The 17,556-nt window shown below is 41.1% G+C and overlaps 2 protein-coding genes across 2 annotated transcripts in view; one reads left to right on the top strand and one right to left on the bottom strand.

Moving 5' to 3' along the window:
* RB1 (RB transcriptional corepressor 1) overlaps positions 1-17,556 on the top strand; it is a 78,916-nt gene that overhangs the window by 38,768 nt on the left and 22,592 nt on the right. The gene's annotated exons all lie outside the window — the stretch shown is intronic.
* On the bottom strand, positions 4,171-5,193 carry LPAR6 (lysophosphatidic acid receptor 6; the record flags this gene model as incomplete). Its single annotated transcript, XM_084290759.1, has 1 exon — positions 4,171-5,193. One exon carries the CDS (start codon positions 5,191-5,193, stop codon positions 4,171-4,173), a length of 1,023 nt encoding a protein of 340 aa, XP_084146885.1.

The raw sequence follows: 17,556 nt of genomic DNA, 5'->3' as shown, positions 1-17,556 counted from the left end.
AGTCTTGTGGATATTAAAAGCTGACACGAGTTCAAAGGGAGGCAGGACAAGCTCAGAGAAGAAAAAATGTTCGCGTTACTGAACACACAAACACATTTGACCTAGACAGTCTGAGATACAAGTGATGAAGAGGGGAAGCCGTGCATGCCCCTCCTGCTGTTATCTTCTTCCCCAGACATCCAGCTTTGGCCACTGTTGGAGGAGCACAATTGTAGATTAGGTGCCTGTCTGGGCTTTGACCCAGTACAGCCATTCCTATCTCCTGCTTGCTCTAACGAGCTCTTTCTCCAGCTGCACTGCTAAGTCTGAAGTTACTTAAGAAATAAAAGGTTGGGTGTTGACTCCAGTTTAGGATTTCTCACTTCCCTAAGGAATCTTCTATGTTTTTAAGCACTTCTTGATGAAAAATATAAGCCTGACTTGGTATTAGTTCTACATTTCTTTGGATGTCAAAGATGTGTATAGCAAAGGAGACAAATTCTTATTCCTATTCTGTTCCTCAGAAAGCCAGAAATTTAGATTTCAAGCTGAATATTAAGTTTCAAATGGGAAATCTTATATTTAAGTAATAAGTTGAAGTAAATCAGATTTTTGATAGATTTTTTTTTTCCCTGTCTTTTGGAGCAGATTGTTCATTATCTGCTTAGCAGCTGCTGCCTGCCTTGTTTTTGATCCACAAAGACTTGAAGTTAACTAAATTTTCACTGCTTTTATTATTCGGGTAAGTAGGTAGTATCTGCACTCTGTAGACAAAGTAACTAAATACAAAGAAGGAATCTGCAAGTTACAGTCCTAAAAAATGGACTCCTAAACCTCTGCATAGCCACATGAGTAAAAAATAATGCACTTTTAGCAGGTACTGGATGCAGTGCATTGTCAGATGCTCAGGAGCTTGGACATCGTAAGACATTTTTATTTAAGATGCCTAGGCATGACTTTCTCCTCATCTAGATTTAAGTTTTGGCATTAGCTGTTGCCAGAGAGACAGCAGATTTGATATCAAAAACAGGATTAGACTGAAGGAGTACAGCCTGAGTGCACTCAGGAGAGTGGAAGTGTTGCTCCATCCATGGTTCTCCAGGTTAATCTCCTTGTAGAGCTGTAAAAGGAGGAGAAAACCTCCTCTGGTCCTGATGAGCTGGGAGTTTGGTTTTCTATCAGCTTTTTCTGGGAGGTACACGTTTGCTTCCCTTCTTCTGAACTGCTCAGATCAGGAATTTCTCAAGTCAGAGATTCTCTGAATTACAGATGTTCCTCTTCTGTCTTTTTCTTTTCCTGTGGCAAGAGTGAAGTATGTTTGGTAATTAAAAACTCAAAGCCTTTTCACACAGTTTTGAGGTAGCAGGCTGTTAACTGGTGGGAAAGCTGCTGTGCTGTGCTGGGGCAAAAAGCAGAAGCTGCTGCCCCAGAGAGCAAGTGCGAGGCAGAAAAAACCCATTCTTGATGCTTCCCTAGGCTTTCTGAACGAAGAGGAAAGTCTGGTTCAAAGGGCAGCACCCAAACACATAACTTTCATCATCTTGTTCTGCTTTTATAAGTCCAGTGATTTTTTTGGGGTAGTTCTGTAATCTCAGCAGGAGCAGCTTCCTTCTACCAGGGTGAGGCTCCAGCAGTGCTCGTGGCTGCAGTGCAGGGATGCTACTGGACAGGGTGTCAGTGCCACGTGTGGCACGAGCTGTAGTCTAGACATGGAGCCCAAGAGCTTTAAAATCTTTGGAGGGGATCAGGAAGGAGATGATTAAATGCCCTTCACCCTCAAAACAAACCAGCTGTGTATAAAATTCACCTCCTCATCGTACTCCTTGCTCTGTACCATGAGTGTCAGCGTTGGCACCTGGGCAGTCATCCCTGTCACTGACGGTGGATGCTTCCACGTGGTTGTTGAAATGCAGCATCTCTTCTCAGAGCAATTAAGAAAGGAAACCCTGAAGTTTATCAACTGAAGAGCGTATGTGAAGGGTAGAACTGACTGCAAATACTGACAACAAAAAGCTTTTTTACCATTCCAAATGCTAAACAGGCTCTTAAACAGATGTGTATCTAACTTTTGAACTTGAATTTCTCAGTGACTTCTTGTATAGGAATCATACTGGATTTCTACTCAGTGGTTCTTCTCATGCATTTTTCTGAAGTCAGATATGAATCAGAAAAACATCAGATTCCCAACTAAGAGCATTGCCTGTTTTCAGATATTAGCATAAACTTAAATGTCTGCCTATCCTTGTAGTTTAGCTTACACCGTTTGAATTTTCCTTCCACCAGTTGTACAGAGAATGAATTTCTAATTTAGTAGCATTTAAATCTATCAATTTCTAGTAGCCTGGGTAACTCAAGTTTTCCAGTAGTAGTATTCAATGTAAAATTGACTTGTAACAGTTAGGCAAAAGTATTGCGGAAGAAGTAAATGTGATCGGATAGTACATCATCATATACTCTAATAGCCCAATATGCATTTTCTCCAACATCAAGTCATTCTTCCATGTAGTGCCCTGAAGTAAAAGTGCTTCAGTTAGAGTACTCTATCTGTGGTGCAATTGACTGCCATAAATCTAAAATATAACTGCATTTTAATTCAGTTCTTCGCTTCATCGTCCTTGGGGAGGGAAAAAACAACACTTGTTTTTTCTACCTTTTAAGTACTTATTTAATTTTAGTGTTAAATTAATGTTGAGGAAAATGTACAGTGTTCTGATAACTGAGAAACATACATAGCAGGACATTTAAAAATACTCTTTTGTATTTATATTCCTGTTTGTAACAGTAATATACATAAACTTCTTTTACATTGGCTTTGATTTTTACAGTGTCTCAATTTTGCCAGCACATAGCCTCAACTAACTTTATAAAATAAAGTTCACAACAAAATAACATCAGGAATTTTAAATGCTAATGTTAAAAAGCCAAAATATTTCTTGGGCACCAAGCTTGAGCGGAAGGCTCGTTCTGAACATTACTGTGTCTTGAATTTCTATAAGGGACACCAAAAAGTTTCCTGAAAGAAATATTTTGGTTAACATGCATACTCATTCCTAGTCATCAAGGGTCGTGTCTTTTTAATAACAAAATGGTATTTTCGGATTGAGTTACCTTACTTGGAGGATATTATTTTGCTTAAAATTTGTGTTGAGTTGAAGAGCTTCTCAGAAAAGAGTTTAATAAAGTGGTACTGTACTTTAAAGCACCAGCTTCAGTCATCAGGTTATTTTTGTTATAATTACACAGACATCTGAGACAGAGGTGAGAAGAAAAACCAGTTTTTCTGAGTTGTTTCCAGATGCCCTAAACTACTCAAAGATTTAATTTCTTTATGGAGGTAAGGCTTGTGAAGAAGGAATATATTCTATCAGATAAGTGGAGAAACAGTAGTCTTTTTTTTTTTTTCCAGATCTGAAACAGAAACAGCAGTCTTTAAAGCTGAATGTGTTGAGAATAATTGTTTTTGAGGTTAAAGTAAGCACGTGAATTGTGTAGATAATCTGGGAAAAACATAGTTTGGGCCTGTGGAGAAAAAAGGGATGTTAGTGGAAGGGGAGATAACTAATCTGTTGGTTTTGGGGAACAGGCAGCAGACAGGTAATTTATTACTTATGGAAGGTGGTTAACTGGGGAAGGGCAGGTTACAGGGAAAATGAAGATCTTGCTAGCACAGTGATCGAAGCCTTTTACGATGAAGGAAGTTGCTGGGAGGAAAAAAAGGGGATAGGAGCCAAGGGAGAGGGAAGAGGAAATTTGAAAGCAGGCATGCTAGCTGTAATTACATGACCAATATGATCGGTAAGTGGATTCTGCATTGTAAACCAACTAGTTTCACCCCCTGTCCTCAGTAACTTGGAAACCGATACAATTATTTTAAAACAAGTGGTTAGGTTAATTTTAGAAGTGACCTAGTTTCTTATTCATTTTCTGACTTGACAAACTAGTCTTTGGACTTTGGTAGCATAGGCTGAAAACAGAACCTTGTTTTTAACATAAATACAGTAAAAACAGATGTCTGATGTGAATTCTGAAGCATAATACTACATAGAGAAAATACTTTTAACACTTTTTCATGCCAGAAACTTTTTTTCTGATGTAAAGGAGTAACATTTACAGATCAGAATATATTTTCACAGCTGAAGAAATGTGCAGGCTTCTAATTCCAGTTTAGTCCCAGCAGTCTCTTAATGCAGTTTATTTTGAAGAGTCACTGTCAAATATTTTCATTTTTATGGTCTGAAGGCTGTGTTGAATAAAGTTTTCTGAAACTGGCATCTCAGAGACCCTGCTATCGCGTGTTCTAGTGAGCCTTTTACTTTTTATCGAATTTTGAATTGTATCCGAAGTGAAATAATACACGATTGGGTCAAAACAACAGTTTGAGACGGCGATGCACAGGGTGATAGGGTACATAGTCCTGACCGCGGTTACCACCGAGCAATTAATCCATGTCTGCGTTCTCATGAGAGAGTACAGTATTAAGGTAACGTTATAAGGCACAAAACAGGAGCAGAATATCACCAAGTGGACAAAAATCATTTTGAGTACCTTTTTCTTGCTTAGTTTATTCCGACTTAACGTCAGGGGTTTGTTCAGCGTTCGTAGGACCATAGTAGAACAGGTCACGTTCACGATGAGTGGAATGAAAAATCCCACTATTTCAATGAAGATAACAATCCTGGATAGGTAGGTTTTCCAGGTGTCCTCCGAAAAGTTTTCGAAGCATGTTCTTTGTTCGGTGTCATTCCGGAGGTTTGTAGACTGAAAGAAGCTCGCCGGTGTGCTCCCTGCTAACACTGTTATCCATACTGCGGCGCAGACGATTTTTGCATTTCTTTTGGTTCGAAGGGTCTTCGATTGAAACGGGTAAACTATAGCTAGAAAGCGATCCACGCTTATGCAGGTCAAAAACAAAATGCTCCCGTACATGTTTGTGTAAAACAGTGTGACAGAAATCTTGCAAAGAATGTCTCCAAAGGGCCAGTTCCTTTCCGTAAAGTAATAAATCCTGAAGGGCAATGTAAACACAAACAGCAGATCAGATATTGCTAAATTAAGCATGTACGTGGTGGTCTCATTTCGCACTTTTAATGTAAAAGTGAAAATGTAGATAGCAACGCAGTTTGCTATGAGGCCAAGAACAAATACCATGCTAAAGATACATCCGTATAGAGTATATTTAAAGGAGTCCTCAGTGGAACAATTAGAGCTTACCATTATAATGGTATATTTAAAATACAAGCCTGGCTTCCTGCGGTTCGGAGGGAGCTTTCTCTGATATTTTTATTGCAACTTTTCAGACTTGCAGCGAGATTGCAGATGTGTGACAGGGTGCTCTGATCAGCTTCGGTTTCTCCTCAGAGCTTCAGCGAAGCGACGTGAGCGTGGCGGGGCGCATCTCCCGCAGTAACCCCCGGGACATCGCTCTTCTCTTCCCACAGCTATTGTAGTCAGCCAGCTTTTCAACATAAAACCTCGTATTTGGAGCAGAGGTGGCTGTCCCCAGGCTTGCTTTTAGCTCCCTTCTTCCCCCCCCTCCATCTGCTGAAGGACTTTCTGCCTCATTCTGTTGCAGCTCCTGTCCTCCCAGCCTTGTTCTTCCAAACTGAAGTAACCAGCAGCAATGTAGGCTTCAGAGGACGATTTCCCAGGCTTGGTGGAGCGTAGTCACTGCCATGTCTCCCCTCTCAGCCTCCTTTCTGCTGAAGGAGCTTCTCAGCTTGGCTGAGGGCTCGCCGTGCCACAGGCGGGAGGCGAGAGCAGGACAGCAGCGGCGAGTTGGGTGCTTGGGCGGCTCTTGGCTCGCCTCAGCGCCCGGCTTCTCCTCGCCCCGCCTGGCCCAGCCTCTGGGTGTGGAGGGCAGGAAGAGCTGGCCCCCTTTGTAGCGTCACATCACGGGGAGGAGAGGCCAGCCTCGCTGGGGAAGGGTTTTGCTTGGGGCTGCTCGCCTGCCCTGCCTCTCAGAGCCACTGCCGCGTCCCTAATTCCTCCTGCCCCCCCCTTCCCCTCCCCAGAGGTGCTCTGCGCTCTGTGGGGAAGCTGGGAAGTCTCACTGTAAAAACCTTTTGGTTATGATGAGGCTTTTCTGCGTCAGAATAGCTATCACGCCTAAAAGTTGGTTTCTCTCTTTGTCAGAGGTGGTAATAAAAGAGGGGTTTTCTGTTTCACGTGGAATTGAACTAAGCTTACATTTTTGGAAGGGGTGTCTTTCCTTGTAAGAGACTGCATGTTAACCACCAAAAATCAGCTGATTAGCCCTGTGTGTATTTCCCTCAGTACACCAGTACGTTCCTTACAAGGGACAGAGTAATGCCAGTAGGTAATTAAATAATTTTGCCTCATGATTTACTCAGAGGGAGTGGCAGGGGGTGATGCCCTGGGGGTTGCTCCGGGACGTTCCCACAGCTGAGATGTGTTGCAGTGGCAGGAGACATTTTTAATCTGGACTAGGAAATATATCTCAAACTTATTTCTAATAAGCACTTTTTACAGAATATATTTCAAGCATTTATTTTTTTGTGGAAAAAGCATTTTCTCCAGTACCTAAGCACAGAACTAATACACTTTACTGAAATAAATACTGCACTATTCAGTTGGTTTTGATAAATTAATGGGGCCAGTTATCACACATGCACAAAACATTCACGTTAGTCGCTGAGTAATGAAATGAAAACATGTTGTAACTAATTAAATTGTTAAGTAATTTTTTTTTAAAAAAGCAGCTCTTACTGCCTTTAGGGGCAGATAAGAGATAAATCCCAGTTTAGACAGACTCATTTATTTAACATCAGCTTGGAGAGACTCTCTGACTTCTGGCATCAAAACCAGTATGTTTCAAAGTCTTTGAAAAACAAACCTCTTCATATCTGGCTGGGTGGCGTGGCTCTTCTGAATGAGATTTTAATCAGCTGTACATAAGCAAAGCTCTGCTAGGCAGAAATTGTCTAGTCTGTTGTAAAGGAGAGAAAAATAATACCCTCCACAGGGTTTTGGCTTAGTTTCTTAATGCAAGATACCTCAAACAAAATTCAGAACAGTGTTAAAATTGGTCTCATGTATTTTGTTTCAGGTTAGCTTCAGTGAAACCCTTTCACCTTGATTTGGAGGTGAAGTCGAGCAGTTTTGCTTCAGTAGAAAATAACCACTAGAAGTGTACTTTAAAAATATTTTTGAAATTCATAACTGTAAAGCAAAGTATGTTTTCCACTTCCAAGTTGGCAAGAAATGAAAAGGTGAGCCTGGCAGAGTCTCTTGTGTGTCTAACTCAATTCACAGTTTAACATGAAGTTACCTTTCCTGGCTTTCCTCACAAAAGCAGTTGTAACACATGGTTGAATGTTGTTTCCATTCCTGGCAGCCTTCTGAGAATAAAAGGTGGTTTTGTTTTTTTCCAGTGTCCTGTATCAAGCCATAGGAGCTGTATACTCAATTTTCCTACTCTGACTTGTCTTTTTTTTTTTTTTCCTCAGGAAAGCTGTGGGGCAGTTTCAGTTACTAAAATCCCCGCAGTATTGGAATTTGACGTATGTCAAAACCTCAAGTGAAAACTCATCTTTAGAAGTAGAAACAAATGGAAATGAATAAGTCTCTTTATTCATCAGTTCTTAATTCTCCATTTGAACTGAGATGTGGGTGCAAAGAGAAAGGATGGGGATGTCTAACCAGAGATGCTGTCAATTTTGCCACATTAAATATTTTTTGGAGCAATTGTGAAGGTGCATCTTCAGCCTGCAGCTCATCGGTAAGAGCCACAGCCTGGTGACCATGCTTGTGTTTGTATCATGAACACAGCAACTGCTCAGAGCTGTATTTTAGGGAGTCAGGTAGTGCTTCTGCTGTCCTTAGGTAAGCTTGGGACTTCCCCTTGTACCTATTTGGTTGCTTTGCTAGAGCAATATGCACCCCTCGCACAAACTGAAGAAATAAGTGATACTTGTGTTCTTCCAAAAATAGCATTCAGCTGCAGGGCTTCCCCACCTGCAGAAGAAAACTTGAAAAGCTCAAGTTGACAGGTTTTGACTTCGTATCGTGTTGCAGTGAATGGGTATGTGACTGAGCAGGCAGTCTGACTCATTTTCTCTTTATTGTCAGAATTTGTATGGCAGAAGGGGACTGCATCCCCCTTTCCTGAAATTAAATGTGAGTGATGGTTATCAAATGCTGTTTGAATTTGCATTCCAACCTGCTTGTACGCTTCTCTGTGCGGAAGAACCTCTGCTAGGACAGCCTGCGTTGGAGTCTGCAGGAGCCTTCATCTGGCTGAGAGCCAGTGCTGGCTGGGAGGAAAACTCATCGCACGCTCTCAAGTTTCAAGCTGTTGTGCTCCATGCTGTCAGCTCTGGAAAACCCTAAAGCATGCTCCAGCATTGGGAGGGGGGAAAAAAAAATTAGTTATTATGGAGGAAGAATTCACATAGTAATGACCTTCCTTACCCACCTTTGCTGCCGGCAAGCTTCCCTTTGGCATGGGCAGGTGGGGGTAGGCAGGAGGAAACAGCTGCAGGGAGGGCCCTGTATGCTTAGGGCTTTTTTTTTCCCCCAAGGGAAATGATGCTGCCACTGAAGGGAGATATGTATTTAAGTCTGTCTGCTTTTCCAAAGTAGAGACAAGAAGGAGTTAGGTCCTACCCTTTGTTGCTAGCGCTGCATGAGGACCCCTTAAATTCAGGAGTCCAAGTTGAATGGCAAAGAAATATTTCACTGAAATAAAACATATGAAGGCTTTCTAAACTTCTGGAGTTCTTCTGACCAGTGTTGCATGTTCCTCTAATGTTGTTCAAGTCTTCGGTGCTGGAATCATGAAGATATCATAGCAGTGAAATGAATTTTGAACTCGTGTGTTGCACTGATGCTAGCAATACATGTTCTGACTTATTTTAGAGAAAAAGCAAGGGCAATATCAGTAACACAGTAACATCACTAACCCCAGCAGGATAGTATTTCACTTGTACTAAGTGTTCCTTGTTACTTGTCTATTCATTTTCATGGGGTAGTGATGATTTCTGAAGCATTTTTAGTCTATTTACTGGAGTTTGAGTGTGTGTGTGTGCATGTACAGGAAGGAATTTAACAGTTGAGACCGGGAGCCAGGAAGTCTGTAGCCGGCTGTGTGACAGATACTTGTTTTTTTCCAATCTTGGTAAAGTTTTCTCTGAATTTGTGCTTTAGCTACCCTCTGTGTAAGAGATTGTTCACTTCCTTACTGGGTTTTGAGGCTATCTTAATTGTTAAAAACAGTTACAAGTCCTTGGATGGAGAACACTTTATGAAATATGGTATTGAGATAATTACAATGGCTAGCAAAAAGGGTAAAAATGTAGGAAGATAAACTTTCTGTAGTTGTAGATTAGATCCCTGCCAAGTAAAAGGATCTGTTCAAGGATTTCACTTGATTCAACTGCATAATTATATGGCTATAGCGAAGGCAATGAAACTGGGCTGTGGGGTTGGTTCACCAGAGGGCTGCGCTGCCATCTGGAGGGACCTCAGGTGAGAGGTGAGGGGAGGTGGCAGCCATCTTGTGAAGCCCACCATGAAGTGCAGAGCCCTGCGCCTGGGGTGGGGGAGCGACCCCAGGCACCAGAACAGACTGGGGGCACCCAGCTGGGAAGCAGCTCTGCAGGAAAGGACCTGGGGGTCCTGGTAGACACCAAGCTCAATGTGAGCCAGAAATGGGGTCTTGCTGCCTTGAGCAGAGGCCGGGAGAGCTGGGACTGCTCAGCCTGGGGAAGAGGAGGCTCAGGGGGATCTCCCCCAGGGCTGGGAATCCCCGCAGGGAGGGGGCAAAGAGGCCGCAGCCAGGCTCTGTTTAGGGGTGCCCAGCGCCAGGCCAGGGGCAGTGGGCACCAAGGGGCAGGCAGGAGGCTCCCTCTGAGCACCAGGCAGCACTTCTGTGCTGGGCGGGCGGCTGAGCACTGGCCCAGGCTGCCCAGAGAGGCTGTGGGGGCTCCTCCTGGGAGTCTGGGGGCCCTGCTGGAGCAGGGCATGTGGATGGGGACCTCTAGAGCTCCCTGATAGCCTCGGCGGTGCTGTCACTCTGAACTTGGACCTTCTCAGCCACCTTTCAGTAGCTGCCTGTTCAGACATTTCCACAGAGGCAGTGTAAAGCAGCTAGCACACTGAAAATTGCATTATTTACCTTTTAAAAAAAACACACAAACACAAGACCACCAAAACCAATCACCAGTGTAGTAGACAAGTTTTAAAATGAGCATTGTATGTTTTATGGTGAACAGATAATTTTTATCTAGTCAGACCAATACTGGATGACTGTTGTATAGCCAGCAAAAGAGCCCTTCGTGTCAGGAAACTGGTTAGCTTGATGCAAATGAAACTGCACATACCAATTACACATAAAAGAAAACTGTAAACATTTTCTACTGAAAGACTGATTATAACCAGTTTTCTGGATTACTTTTTCTGTTACTAGCTATGTTCTGATACATAGATGCAAAAAGTCTTTGAACTATCCTTAAAAAAAAAAAAAAAAAGGGGGGGGGGGGCAACAGAAGCTGAAGTGTTTGGGCTGTGAGACAGGTTCTCCAGGTTAAAATAATTTGTGTGTAATGGCTTAAAAAGGAAAAGGGAAGCTCAGAATAAAGTAAGAGTTCTTCATTCCTGTACAGCTGAAATGCTTTTCTTTTCTATTTGTGCTTCCTTTATGGGAAGAACAGCTCTTCCTTTCCTGCTTACAAAAAGAGGAAACAGTTTCTCTCCTTCTGTTTAATTTCAGGCTGCTGGAGTCCTTTTTGTGTTTTCCTCCACCCTTTGGATTCATGGAGGGAGGGCTTTTTAGACCCAAATATTAGTATAGCAAAGTTAGTTTGTTGCAGTGTCTTTGGACAACTCAAGCATAATGGATTGTTGTGGTTCTTTGTTCTTAAACATATGCGCAGTGTACACCAATCATAATTTAAAAATGCCAATTTTAGTCAAATTAGTGAAATTCTAGGAGCGTGGGGCACTGTATTTCAGTTTGAAACATTTCTTCACAATAATTTTGGTACGCCCATGTATGAATAAGTGGTTTCTTTGAACCACTAGTTATATACAATCTCTTGCTGTTTCCTGTACTGTCCTTTATACCTGATACCATAAAGAGAAGCCGTCTACCGAGAACATATCTTTTATTACAGAATGCTATGTAAAAGCTGACAAAAGTGGAAAGCAAAACCAACGTGAGGTGGTTAATCACTTCTAAGTAACTGAGGCAAACAAATACATTATATTGCTTTTCTCTCCTAGCTGGGACCCCTTCTCCTTTGAAGTAGAGCTTCAAATCTCAAGTGCTGCTGTTGGGGCTGCGTTCAGGCATCGCAGTACCTATTAGCATAGTGTAATCCTTCATAAGACTACTTGAGGCTTTATAGATGCTCTGATTTAAAGGGGAAATTCTTAAGAGGTTTAATGAGAAAATTGGAGAATCTTTCAAATGCTACTAATTTGACTTTTTTTCCCCCCCCTTGTTTCATTTTGATTTTGCATAAAAGGTTTTAGGAACAGGGTTGGCGGAAAGTTTCCTGTGCTCTTTGATGGAGGAAAGTGTGGAACTGTACCCTGGAGTACGTTATACAAGCTCTGAAGATATTTTTAGAATATTTTATTTCGGAAAATGCTGTATGCATCCTCTGCTTACGTTTTAGAGCTTAATCTTGACGTTATTTGGTTTCTGTTGAGCACAGCTATTGTGACGGTAACTGAATTTATGGGTCAGTTTTTTAAAGAACGTTATTTCAAATTTGGAAATATGTTTCTATAGCATTGATAGAAACATGCAGTTTCTAACAGTGGAAAAAGCTTTTATCTCAGTTCCAGTTACACTAATGAGCACGTAAGGCTTACCTAGACTTATGCAAATGGTGTAGTGGGATATGCAGATTGGCTGTTTGCATTGTAAATGCACACAAGCAGTTACAGCAGTGTTTTAGGCCACTAACAGATGACTGATAAATATTTGCATAAGGGGTTTTGAGTTGCATTTTTTTGTACAACTCATGAAAATCTTAGCAGAAGTTTTTGCTTATGTTCTAAAATATTTGTTTGTGCAAAGTAAACTTTTTTTCTGAGAACTTGATTATAAAGATATCTGGAAGGAGTAAGCAGTAATTTGGTAAAATGTTGATGATGTGTTGATAACGTGTCATTTGTTATCTGATAGATTTAAAATCGTGCCCTCCACTTTTATCTGACACATGCAACAGTAGCAGGTAAGAAATGAAACGTCTACTTAGCCCTCCCTGCCAGGCTCAATTCTTAATTTTTCAGTTTTTGTAGTTAGGGACTGCCAATTTAAGCTTTTCTGCCAATTTAAGCTTTTACCCCTTTCTCACGTTAAGGGAGAAATTACTTTGCATGAAGAACAAAATTGCCATTTCTGTTGCATACTTAGAGTAGTTTGAGTCCACTTGGCTATTGGTTTGTTAGGGATGATGATGTGAGCTGGTGGTTTAAAACAGGTATCCAGATACATCCCGAGGAGATGTTCAGAGCAGTTCTTTATAAATTAATTCAAGGAAACATCTTCAGGTATACTGTAACTGCAGTTGATAGTACAGTACATTAGTAGGTGGTTAAACAACACTAAATCTTCTCAAGCTTTAATCATTTGATTGACTGGCTTTAAAGGGATGGACGTTTATCCAACCATTCTGCTACTACAGCTCAAATATTGTCAGTAGTTGAGATTTGTCCACATTTTATATACGAGAAAGAAGTAAAATGGCTTTCCCTAAGACTATAACATTCTGGCTCTACTCAAATTTATACTTTCTAAACCATAGTTTAGAAAATTACAGTTTAACTGGAATTGGCTGAAATTTGTAAAATGTTTAATGACAAAAGTTGTGTTCAGAATACTTCGCAAGTACAGAAACATGACTTTGAAAGAAATAATAAGAAAAATCAGCTGCCATAGTAAGCAAATCCTAGGAGCGACGGGAAGGAAATGGAAGACGCTTCAGAAATTATTTTGGAAGCTGTTCCAAACGTACGGGATGAAATGGGGTCGGGCAGAACTTGTAGAAAGAAGATTATAATTTGTTTAGTTTCGAAGGTAATTGCTTGTTATTTTTCAGGTCTTTAGTTTAAGCTTTTGCCCAGCCTCTCTTCTTCTCTTGCCAGGACTGGGTTCCGTGTCAGGATAACTGGTGTTTATCCATGTAGGTCTTAAAGACATATTTCACTTCCATGCCAAATTACTTGCAGCCACCGGATCGAGTGCTTGCAGCCTCTTGCAGTTTTGACAGAAGGGAGGCCTCTGCCTTTATACGAGAGGATTTTAACCTCTGCTTGTCAAAAGTGGCTCAAAGTTCGCAGTCACATTCCTGTTCCCTTTTCTGTAAAGGGCAGCGTTATGAAGCTATTGAAAGAATTTGTCGTACTCGTTCTGTAAGATTTATGTGAATTCATATAGTTTTAAAAACCATAAAATTAGTTTGCTTTCCTTCACAAAACTGGAGTGTAAGAAGTTGGGGGGGGGGGGGGGAAACGTTTCGTAAGAGTTGTTCAAGCTGGTAAGCTAATTAGTATAGATAAATACTGACATGAAAATGCTTGTCTGGGGAGAACTGCTGCCAAAAAGCACAGCTCGGACTTGATCAACACGAGGAACGATTACTTTCTTAAAAAAAAAAAAAAAAAACAAAAAAAACCACGTAAGTCAGCAAATAACCTCCTTAAATTCTGCATCGTAAGATCACTTAAATGATTATGTAGCGTGTCATTAGTACGGGTAAACAGTATTAGAGGTGCTTCAGCTGACTTCACCCCCAAAACTGCTCTTTTCCTCCCAGCATGTTTTTCTAAAGTTTGTTGAAACACAAACTCGGCGCTTTATGAATTTTGTTACATTGCACGCTTTTGGTGGTTACGTTTTCAGTGTGACAGTGAGGGGAGACCCACAAGGTAAGAATACACATCAACACTTTGGAGGAGGGACAAAGGAGATGTGCTTCTCACATCATTTTTTTTCTGCTGATATCTTGGAAATAATGGAGTTGGACAATCAAAACGATTACAAAATAATGTAAATTAAAGAAGACATTTTTTTCCATCAGATAAGCATCTTCAAAGTCTTAAGCTTGGTTGAAAGGACATTTGTCATGACAGAACTGATTTTGTCATGTGAGTCTTTCTTAATAGACTTTCTTAATAGACCTCCTGGAAGAGTTAAGCCATTCTGGGAGGTGTTGGTGTGACTGGGACCTCTCCCTTGAGCTCAGCGATCTGCATCGAGAGCAGAAGCTTTCCTCGGCAATTTCCAGAGAGCCATCCCTGCAGTGGGGTGTAGGTTCCCCCAGGTACTTCTAGACCACAGAAGTGGTCTGCTGAGTGAGGAAAATGACTTGGTTTAAAACTAATCTGAGCAAATATTTAACCTCCACAGTCGTGTCTGTGCTAATGTTGGAGACCACAGAGGTCAGAGTGAGGTCTGGGTGCCAGAGGGCAGCGTACACTGTCATGTGTACCAGTTGCTCATGTTTCTGGGTTTTGTCAAACTTTCTCAGCTGCTATCTGTGATGGTTTAGTGGTGTACTGATAGAGGTGAAAAAAAAGAAAATGTGGCTACGCAGGTCCTTCACATCTGCGGTAGACACAGTAGTTTTGAAAGCTATTAGCTCCGGGTTTCAGTAGTCACCAGGTGCAGCCTCTTTTAAAGAAAAAAGCAAATGTTTGATACGAGGATGGGGTAAGAGTGAGCAGATTAAGTACCCATGATTTAGGAAAGACCACAAAGGTCCTACGTCTGCTTACAAACGTTATCTTAACCGTGTACTTCTTAAATCCATTAGGTTCTCATATTTCTCGTATCACCAGGCAACTGAGGATATGGTTTTCATGATTAACTGAGCCTAAACGTGGGCTGTTGCTCAAAGTAATCAGACTGCCCTCTGTTCAGTCCTGTTTCTTCCCCTGAGCTGTACGTATACACGAGGTCCACTGAATGAGGGAAATGATTTGGTTTTAAGCTAATCCTTACAATCACGTAATTGCCATAGTCGTAGCTGTGCTAATGTGAAAGGACAGAGCAGAAAGCGCAGATGCTCAAGTGCAGTTTAGGGAAGTACCAGTGCACTTAAACTGATTTAAACCAACTGTGAAACTTTGCAATGAGTGTTGTGGGGTGTTCAGCTTTGAGGCTTTCAGATTCCTTTTGTTTCCACTCTTGGCCTGCCGTTAACTTACTATTGGCCATGCGATGCTTAGAAACCTCTGCTAAGCTCCAGAGTGAGATTCATGTTTCTGGTTTGGCACCCTGTAATTTTTTTAATGTACATGGCTTGAAATAGTGATGTTTATAACATACTAAAGAACAACGTACACATGATTTTTTCACAAAGGAAGATAAAAATGCACAGTAACATGGACATGCTGCCCATCATCATGCTTTGCTGTTTGAGGTGCATGGAGGTGTGATGCAGGGCAACAGCCAAGCACCTGATCTGCTCCATTGAAGACGCTGGAAGTTTTCTAGCATCTAGACTAGAAAGTCAGGTAGAGAAATTCAAGCTGAGTCTGACAGTTGTGTGTCTGACTTGAGGAGTACCTTGATTTACACACTCATTTCATTGGAAGGTTATGGTAAAACTCAGCTGCTGCTTTTGCTGTGGCTGAGTGATACGTTTGGCTCAGAATAGCTGTAGAAAATGCACGCTGAGTGACAAAAGAGGAGCTTATTAGATACTTAAGTTAAAAAGAAAATACAGAAGTCTACTTTGCAGAAGTAGTACTGATTGATTGTTGCATTTTACTTGAGGTCCCTTACACGAAATTTTCATAAATTGCCATTTATACATAAGGCTTCTGTCTGCTGCTTCGGGGCACTTGTGGGTGCACGTTGGGCTGTAAAATGTTATGTAATTGCTTTGGTTTCCCTACAAATTTTATATTTTATGTTTTATATGTTTGCACTGATGTCAGTGAAGCCGCCCGGAACAGATACCACGCTAGCCAAAAGCAGAAATAGGCGTTTTCTTTACAGTGAAAGTGAAGGCAGCGAGTAAAATCTCATCCAAAACAAAGTAATTCCTTTACATTTGACAGCTATTTCCATGTGTTCTTTGCCCGTCTTCCTTTGAGGGAACAAACACTGGAATGCACAATTTAAACATTTGTATCTAGAGTGAGTTGGTGTGGAAACGCTCTGTTTCCTTACCAGAAGCAAAGTGTTGAAACGTCAAGGTCAACTTGTGTTTTAGCTTGTTCTTTTTTATTCTTTAAACTTTCTGAGGCAGGAAGCTTTTCCTTATTTAAATGCAATAAAAATCTGTGGTGGCCATGACCTGCTAATTTCGGTGAAAATTTTGCTTCTTTTAAGTAATCCTCTCAGAGCTTGCATTCACAGTAAAGTTGACAATTATTTTTTTTAAAAAAAAGGTGAACCATTTCTGCCCTTTACCCTTTCTTAAGAATGGCTTTCAGCTTCTGTTGGGAGGGGGGAAAAAAATGTGGGAGATCTGTGTAACTGGGGCTGAAACAGCTCCTTTAATGCATTTGAGCATGCTGTGCTCAAACAGTGCCTCTGCACGGTTCTTCTTGCATAGACCCGTCAGTCAGAATTCATTTTTAGTTGCTGTAGCTGTGCCAAAGGTTATAGGTGTTGCTGAAGTCTTCGTGCCTGGGAGAGGTGAGTTTTATTCTAGGTCTGTACAGCTTGAACATGCAGAGCTTCAGTATTGAACAGCACGCTTATTTTGCTAGGAAATAAGCAAAATAGGAAGTGTGTGGAAGGTAGGTTTGGAAGAAATGGCTAAGCTGCAGCTCAGGTTTGTTTTTTCAAGTGCAGATAATAAGAGAAGCTGTAAAATTCAACAGGCTTCAGATTGCGTTGCTCTCTACATCATGTGTGACCTTTGCACATTCTGGAGTTGGAGAGCTGAAGGGAAATATTCTGGGAATCCTCTGTACGCCTGGTGGTTAAAAATTAATTACGGTGAGAGGATGCTCGTAAGTCAGCCAAACTTGCCAAGCCCACAGAAAGTAGGCAGCACCAAGTTCTACGCGGTTGTATGCAACTTCACTAACAGTACTCAAATATTTCAATGAAGTCATACATGTTGTTAATTCATAACATGATCAGGGTTTAAAATTAGTATGATGTCTTTAAAAGCCTGATTAGTATGCTCCTATATTGAAGTTGCTAAAAGAGACACTGAATCTTGACTGTAAGACTCACAGGAAGAGTTGGAGATGCTCTTTGGTGGAAAACATGTTCACAAAATCTAAGCTTTCTGTGGGAATATATTTAAGTGAGGTTTCTTGCAAGAAGGACAAATAAAAAAGAAGTATCTTTAGAAGCTAATTTCACTTTCCTGAAACTTCAGGAAGTGAAACTGGGATCAGAACACTTCAATTTTCTCCAAACAGGACCTGTAAAACGCAGCGGTTTCATCAGAAACATTGAAACCTGGGTTTTGTTCTGTTTAGAAATGGCTGAGAATTTCTCACAAGGAAAAATCCAGAGGGCTTGAATATAAAAAAGCATGTTGTTACTGAATAATTTGACATATTTCTTGTGGAAACAGCAAGATGTTTGTAATTTAATGAGATCAGGGGAAACATAAGTTTTGATCATTTGATAAT

Source organism: Netta rufina, assembly GCF_964035555.1.
Source record: "Netta rufina genome assembly, chromosome: 1".
Taxonomy (NCBI): domain Eukaryota; kingdom Metazoa; phylum Chordata; class Aves; order Anseriformes; family Anatidae; genus Netta; species Netta rufina.
The sequence above is the reverse complement of the archived record's forward strand: the minus strand, read 5'-3'. Positions and strand labels throughout refer to the sequence as shown.